Below are 7,317 nucleotides of genomic sequence, written 5' to 3'. Positions count from 1 at the left end.
AATTAGCATAAACCGCACCCCCACACCTGGCCTATCAACAGCCACGTAGCGCTTACCTCATTTGCATAAGCCACACCCTCAATCCTCTTGCTCGGTCCTCCCGCCCGCCAGGGGGAGCCGCGGCGGAGCAGTCGCTCTGGGGGGGGCGCTCCCCTTCACGTGACGCGGCGCGGGGTCACGTGAGGCGGGTCACGTGGGGCGGCGGCGGGGCCGTCATGGCGGCGGCGGGGAAGGAGGCGGAGGCGCAGCGGCTGCTGGCCGAGGCGGACAAGAAGGTCCGGGGGGCTCAGTCCTTCCTCGGGGGCCTCTTCGGGTGCGTGCGGGGCCTGAGCGGAGGGCGGGCAGGAGGAGTCATGGCGGCCGGGAGGGGGAACGCGCGGGAACTGGGGGAGTTGTGAGGGGGAGAAGGGGAGAGGGAGAAGAACTGGGGGAGTTGTGAGGGGGGAAAGGGCAGGGGGAGGGGAACTGGGGGGTCCTGAGGGATTTTCTTCAAGGGGGCACCCGGAGTTCCCCCTTTTCCCACCTGAATTTCCTATTTCCCCCCGTTCCCATTATCCCACCCCCGTTCCCATTTTTTCCCGCCCCAATTCCCGTTTTTCCCCCCCCCAGCTCCCCCTTTTCCTGCCCCCATTCCCTCCCGGAATTCCCGAATTCCCGTTTTTTCCAGGGGCTCTTCCCGGCTGGAGGAGGCCTGCGAGTGCTACACCCGCGCCGCCAACATGTTCAAGATGGCCAAGAACTGGAGCCGTGAGTGCGGGGCAGGAGGAATTCCCGGGAATTTCAGGAATTTCGGGAAGCCTGGATCCATTCCTACCCCTGTCCCCTTCTTCCCAGAGGCTGCGGCTGCGTTCTGCCGTGAATTCCCGGTGTTTTATCCCGTGAATTCCCGGTGTTTTATCCCGTGAATTCCCGGTGTTTTATCCCGTGAATTCCCGGTGTTTTTTCCCGCTGTTTCTCCCCTGAATTCCCGCTGTTTTTCCCGCTGTTTCTCCCCTGAATTCCCGCTCTTTCTCCCCTGAATTCCCGCTCTTTCTCCCCTGAATTCCCGCTGTTTTTCCCGCTGTTTCTCCCCTGAATTCCCGCTGTTTCTCCCCTGAATTCCCGCTGTTTCTCCCCTGAATTCCCGCTGTTTCTCCCGCTCTTTCTCCCCTGAATTCCCGCTGTTTTTCCCGCTGTTTCTCCTGTGAATTCCCGCTGTTTTTCCCGCTGTTTCTCCCCTGAATTCCCGCTGTTTTTCCCGCTCTTTCTCCCCTGAATTCCCGGTGTTTCTCCCCTGAATTCCCGGTGTTTCTCCCCTGAATTCCCGCTCTTTCTCCCCTGAATTCCCGCTGTTTCTCCCCTGAATTCCCGCTGTTTCTCCCCTGAATTCCCGCTGTTTCTCCCGCTCTTTCTCCCCTGAATTCCCGGTGTTTCTCCCCTGAATTCCCGGTGTTTCTCCCCTGAATTCCCGCTGTTTCTCCCCTGAATTCCCGCTGTTTCTCCCGCTGTTTCTCCCCTGAATTCCCGCTGTTTTTCCCGCTCTTTCTCCCCTGAATTCCCGCTGTTTTTCCCGCTCTTTCTCCCGGCGTTTTCCAGAGGCCGGCGCCGCCTTCTCGCGCGCGGCCCAGCTCCAGCTCCAGCTCCAGAGCAAACACGACGCCGCCACCAACTTCGTGGATGCTGGGAACGCCTTCAAGAAAGCTGATCCTCAGGGTGAGGGGCTGGAATTCCGGGAATTCCGGGAATTCCGAGGGGTCCCGCAGGGCCTGGGGGGGCAGGAAAGCCCCAAAACTCCTCCCGGAATTCTGCCAGATCCCGCTGAAATCTCCTTAAATCCCATTAAGATCTCAGCAGATCCCGATTAAATCCCAGTGAAACGACCCCATTAAAATCTTAACGAATCCCGTTAAAATCCTGACGGGTCCTGTTGAAATCCCGGTATAATCCTTCTAAATCCCATTAAAATTCCATAGAAATCTTGGCAGATCCCATTAAAATCCTGACAAATCCCATTAAAAACCCGACAAATCCTAAAATTCCCCCCCAAAAAATCCCCCTGAATTCCCAGACTTTGGGAATTTTTCCCGCTTGTCCTTGGAATTTTTGGGCTGCAGCCGGAATTCCGGGGGCGGGATTCGCTCCCAGCCAGGGATCCCCAGATCCGAGCAGATGGAGCCGAGCTCGGAGCGGAATTCCCGGGGATTTTTGGGCAGAATTCCCGAGGTTTTGGCTTCCGCCGACCCCGGAGCACCTCCAGAGTGGGGGAGGGGGTGGAAATTCCGGAGTTTTTGGGCGGATTTTTTTTTGGGATGGAAACACTTTGGGTACTCGGATCCCATCCCCCTCCCCATTCCCAAGAACATTCCCCGTTTTTTGGGGGGATTTTCAGGGATAAAAGAGCAAAAAGTTGGAATTTTAATGTTTCGTTAAATCTGGGAATGATTTTATCCCGATTTTCTCCCCTGGGAAACAAACAAAAAAAAATCTCCTGGAATTTCTTAGGATTTCTTCTGGGGCAGTTGGAATTCCCAAAAAAAAAAAAAAAAAAAAAAAAAAAAGTTGAAGATCCCTGAAATCCTGGATTTTTTTGGGAATCGAGGCTGAACTTCCAAAATCTGGGATTCCAATCCTGGAATCCGGGGGCTCTGTTCCCCCAGATTTTGTGGATCCCATCCCTGAAAATTTTCAGGATAATCCTGAGGGTTTGGGGCTCCAATCCCAGAAAGTTCCGGGCTCTGATCCCGAGGATTTGGGCCCCCCCTTTCCCGCCCCCATTCCCGTTTTTTTTCCCACTTTTCCAGAGGCCATCAACTGCCTGCTCCGCGCCGTCGAGATCTACACGGACATGGTGAGAATTCCCGGCTTTCCCACCTGGGATTCCCTCCCAAAATCCCCCCGGGATCCCCCTGGGATTGGGATTTGGGGTTTGGGGTTTTCCCCATTCCCAGGCACCAACCCAGGGCCGGTTTTTGCCTCGGGATATTCCCAAATTTCCCTCAGGATATTCCCAGTTCCCTGGGCTTCCCCAGTTCCCTGCATTATCCCACTTATCCTGCAGAACATTCCCATTTTTTCCCTGGAATTTTCCCATGGGACATTCCCATTTTTTCCCTGGAATTTTCCCATGGGACATTCCCATTTTTTCCCTGGAATTTTCCCGCACACCATTCCTGTTTCTCCCTGGAACATTCCCATGGAACGTTCCTGTTTTCCCATGGAATTTTCCATGGAATTTACTCTGGACCATTTTCACTGAACGTTCCCATTTTTCCATTGAATTTTCCCTGGAATTTCCTGTTGAATGTTCCCGTTTTTCCCAGTCCCATTACCAGTCCCATTCCCATTGAATGTTCCCGTTTTTCCCAGTTCCATTCCCGTTTAACATTCCCTTTCTTCCTATTCCCTTTTTTCCCATTCTCTTGTTTCCCATTCCCGTTTTCCCCATTCCCATTTTTCCCGTTTTCCCCATTTTCTCCATTTTCCCCATTCCCGTTTTTCCCCATTTTCCCCCTTTCCCCCCATTTTTCCCATTTCCCCCCATTTTTCCCTGTTTTCCCCATTTCCGTTTTCCCCCTTTTCCCCCTTTTCCCCCTTTCCCCCCCTTTTCCCCCCTTTTCCCCCCTTTTCCCCCTTTTCCCCCCTTTTCCCCCCTTTTTCCCCCTTTTCCCCCTTTTTCCCCTTTTTCCCCTTTTCCCCATTTTTCCCCTTTTTCCCCTTTTTTCCCCCCATTTCCCCCATTTTCCCCATTTCCCCCATTTCCCCCCCATTTCCCCCCCATTTTTCCCCCATTTTCCCCCATTTTTCCCGTTTTTCCCCATTTTTCCCGTTTTTCCCCCGTTCTTTCCCCCCAGGGCCGTTTCACCATCGCAGCCAAGCACCACATCTCCATCGCCGAGATCTACGAGAGCGACCTGCTGGACATCGACAAGGTGGGGGCAAAAAACGGGGGGAAAAAGGGGAAAAACGGGGGGGGAAACAGGGGGAAAATGGGAATAAAACTGGGGGGAAAAACGGGGAGAAACTGGGGGGGAAACGGGGAAAATGGGGAAAAAACGGGGGAAAAACGGGGGGGGAAACGGGGGGAAAATGGGAAAAAAACGGGGGGATAAACGGGGAAAATGGGGAAAAAACGGGGGAAAAACGGGGAAAAACAGGGGGGGAAACAGGGGGAAAATGGGAAAAAACTGGGGGGAAAATGGGGAAAAACAGGGGGGGAAACAGGGGGAAAATGGGAATAAAACGGGGGGATAAACGGGGAAAATGGGGAAAAAACGGGGGAAAAATGGGGAAAAACAGGGGGGAAACAGGGGGAAAATGGGGGAAAATGGGAAAAAACTGGGGGAAAAACGGGGAGAAACTGGGGGGAAAACAGGGGGAAAATGGGAAAAAACTGGGGGGAAAATGGGGAAAAACTGGGGGAAAAACGGGGGGGGAACGGGGAAAAACTGGGGGAAAAATGGGGGAAAACGGGGGGGGAAAAATGGGGAAAAAAACGGGGGAAAAAATGGGAAAAACTGGGGGAAAAACGGGGAAAATGGGGAAAAAAACGGGGGGGGAAACGGGGAAAAACTGGGGGGAAACAAGGGAAAAACGGGGAAAAAATGGGGGAAAAACGGGGAAAAAATGGGAAAAACGGGGAGAAAAACGGGGGAAAACGGGGAGAAAACGGGGAAAATGGGAAAAAAACGGGGGGAAAATGGGGAAAAAAACCGGGGGGAAAAATGGGGGAAATGGGGGGAAAAAAACAGGGGGAAAAACGGGGAAAATGGGAAAAAAACGGGGGGAAAAACAGGAAAAAACTGGGGGAAAAACGGGGGGGAAACAGGGGGAAAATGGGAAAAAACTGGGGGAAAAACGGGGAAAATGGGGAAAAAAACCGGGGGGAAAAATGGGGGGAAAAAAAACGGGGGGAAATGGGGGGAAAAAACGGGGGGAAAAACGGGGAAAATGGGAAAAAAACGGGGGAAAATGGGAAAAAACTGGGGGGAAAATGGGGAAAAAAACGGGGGAAAAACGGGGGGGGCGAAACAGGGAAAAATGGGGGGGAAATGGGGAAACCACGGGGAAAAAATGGGGAGAAAAACCAGGGAAAACAACGGGGAAAATCCTGGGAAAATAATGGGAAAACCACGGGGAAATCCCAGGATAATCCTGGGAAAATCCTGGGGAAATCTCAGGAATTCCGGGAATTCCAGCAATTCTGGCACGCTCCAAATCCCAGATTTCTGGGATTTTCCTGGGATTTTTCTGGGAGTTTCCTGGGATTTTCCTGGGAGTTTCCTGGGATTTTTCTGGGATTTTTTCTGGGATTTTTCTGGGAGTTTTCTGGGATTTTTCTGGGATTTTTCTGAGAGTTTTCTGGGAGTTTCCTGGGATTTTTTCTGGGATTTTTTCTGGGATTTTTTCTGGGATTTTTCTGGGATTTTCCTGGGAGTTTCCTGGGAGTTTCCCTGGAGTTTCCCTGGAGTTTCCTGGGATTTTTCTGGGAGTTTTCTGGGAGTTTTCTGGGAGTTTTCTGGGAGTTTTCTGGGAGTTTCCTGGGATTTTTCTGGGAGTTTCCTGGGATTTTTCTGGGAGTTTCCTGGGAGTTTTCTGGGAGTTTTCTGGGATTTTCCTGGGAGTTTCCCTGGAGTTTCCTGGGATTTTTCTGGGAGTTTTCAGGGAGTTTTCGGGGCATTTTTCTGGGATAATTTGGGGATTTTTGGGTGGATTTTTCTGGGATTTTTTTTTTTTTCCCCCTGGGATCAGCGTGGGATTTCTCTGGAGTTGTTTGGTCCTTGGCTGGGGATTTTTTTGGGATTTCTCCGTGGCCAGCAGGAGCAGATGGAGCAGCCGGAGCGGGGGCGGCCGGAGCCGCGGGAATCCGGGACGGGGGAGGGGAGCAGGGATAGAAAAAACTCCAGGAATTCATCCCAGACTTGTGGAATTTTTCTGGTTTTATCCCCGTTTTCCCCACTTGTGTTCTCATTTCCATTCCCTAATTTTTTTTTTTTTTTTTTGGTGGAATTCTGCTCCATCTCCATGGATCCCAATCCCCGTTCCCATCGCTTTTATCCCTTTTTTTTTCCCTTTTTTTTCCTCCTTTTTTTCCCCTTTTTAATCTCTTTTTTTAATTTATTTTCTCTTTTTTTCCCCTCTCTTTTTTCTCTCTTTTTTCTCCCTTTTCCCACAAAATTTTCCCCCCCCTTTTTTTTTTGTTTTGTTTTGTTTTGTTTTGGTTTTTTTTGGGAATTTCCTGCCTTCCATCCCTAATTCCCACCCTTTTCCCCATTTCCCCCCTCTCATCCCAACCCTTTTTTTTATTCATCTCTTGCATTTTCCTCCTCTCTCCCCCTGGTTCTCATTCCTTAAATCCATTTTTATTCACGGATTCCTCCTTAATTCCCAAAAAAAACCTGGAAAAAAAAGAGTGGGAAAATCCCTGAAAATCCTGGGATCTCGGCTTTTCCCGCGTTTTCCTCCGTGGAATTCTCCTTTTTCCAGCTTTTCTCCTGGGTTTTATCCCTTTTCTCCCCCCAGCTTCCGGGGTTGTTTCACCGAGGTTTTGTGGGATCCGATCCGGGATTTTCCCGGTTTTTTTCCCATTTTTTTTTTCCCGTTTTTTTTCCCCTCCCAGGCCATCGCCCACTACGAGCAGGCGGCCGATTACTACAAGGGGGAGGAATCCACCAGGTACCGGATCCCGGCGGATCCCAGGGAATCCAACCTGATCCAGAGTGATCCCGACCGATCCCGACCAATCCCGAGCCAGATCCCAGGGAATCCAACCTGATCCCGACCAATCCTGACCAATCCCGAGCCAGATCCCAGGGAATCCAACCTGATCCAGAATGATCCCGACCGATCCCGACCAATCCCGACCCAGATCCTGACCCAGATCCCGACCCAGATCCCAATTAATCCAGCCTGATCCAGAATGATCCCGACCAATCCTGACCGATCCCGAGCCAGATCCCAGGGAATCCAACCTGATCCCGACCAATCCCGACCCAGATCCCGAGCCAGATCCCAATTAATCCAGCCTGATCCTGACTGATCCCGACCCAGATCCCAGGGAATCTGACAGATCCCAACCCAAATCCCAGCAGATCCCGACCAATCCCGGCCCGGATCCCAATTAATCCACCCTGATCCCAAGTGATCCCGGCCCGGATCCGGGCAGATCCCGAGGGATCCTGGCCCAGTTCCCAATGGATCCCGGCGGTTCCTGGCTCAAATCGTGATGGATCCAGCCTGATCCCAACGGATCCCAAGGGATCCCGACCCGAATCCCGAGGGATCCCCCCAGATCCAGCCCCGGGGGGGAGGGGAGGGGGTCCCAAATTCCCACCCTGGGCG

General features: G+C 52.2%; 1 protein-coding gene across 1 annotated transcript; it reads left to right on the top strand.

Annotated features, from left to right (window-relative positions):
* The first annotated feature begins 198 nt into the window (after window positions 1–198).
* Window positions 199–6,751, top strand: LOC134055981 (alpha-soluble NSF attachment protein-like). Its single transcript, XM_062512454.1, has 6 exons — window positions 199–313; window positions 668–747; window positions 1,576–1,692; window positions 2,781–2,827; window positions 3,831–3,908; window positions 6,596–6,751. The coding sequence occupies exons 1-6, from the start codon at window positions 216–218 to the stop codon at window positions 6,749–6,751; spliced, it is 576 nt and encodes a 191-aa protein (XP_062368438.1). The 5' UTR covers window positions 199–215.
* Window positions 6,752–7,317: the final 566 nt, after the last annotated feature.

Source organism: Cinclus cinclus, chromosome 37 (assembly GCF_963662255.1).
Source record: "Cinclus cinclus chromosome 37, bCinCin1.1, whole genome shotgun sequence".
Classification (NCBI taxonomy): domain Eukaryota; kingdom Metazoa; phylum Chordata; class Aves; order Passeriformes; family Cinclidae; genus Cinclus; species Cinclus cinclus.
The sequence above is the reverse complement of the archived record's forward strand: the minus strand, read 5'-3'. Positions and strand labels throughout refer to the sequence as shown.

Coding starts and splice junctions, on each gene's coding strand:
- LOC134055981 (XM_062512454.1), top strand. CDS start 216: ATGGCGGCGGCGGGGAAGGAGGCGGAGGCGCAGCGGCTGCTGGCCGAG. Junction 1,693..2,780: donor CAAGAAAGCTGATCCTCAGG/GTGAGGGGCTGG, acceptor CCACTTTTCCAG/AGGCCATCAACTGCCTGCTC. Junction 2,828..3,830: donor TCGAGATCTACACGGACATG/GTGAGAATTCCC, acceptor CTTTCCCCCCAG/GGCCGTTTCACCATCGCAGC.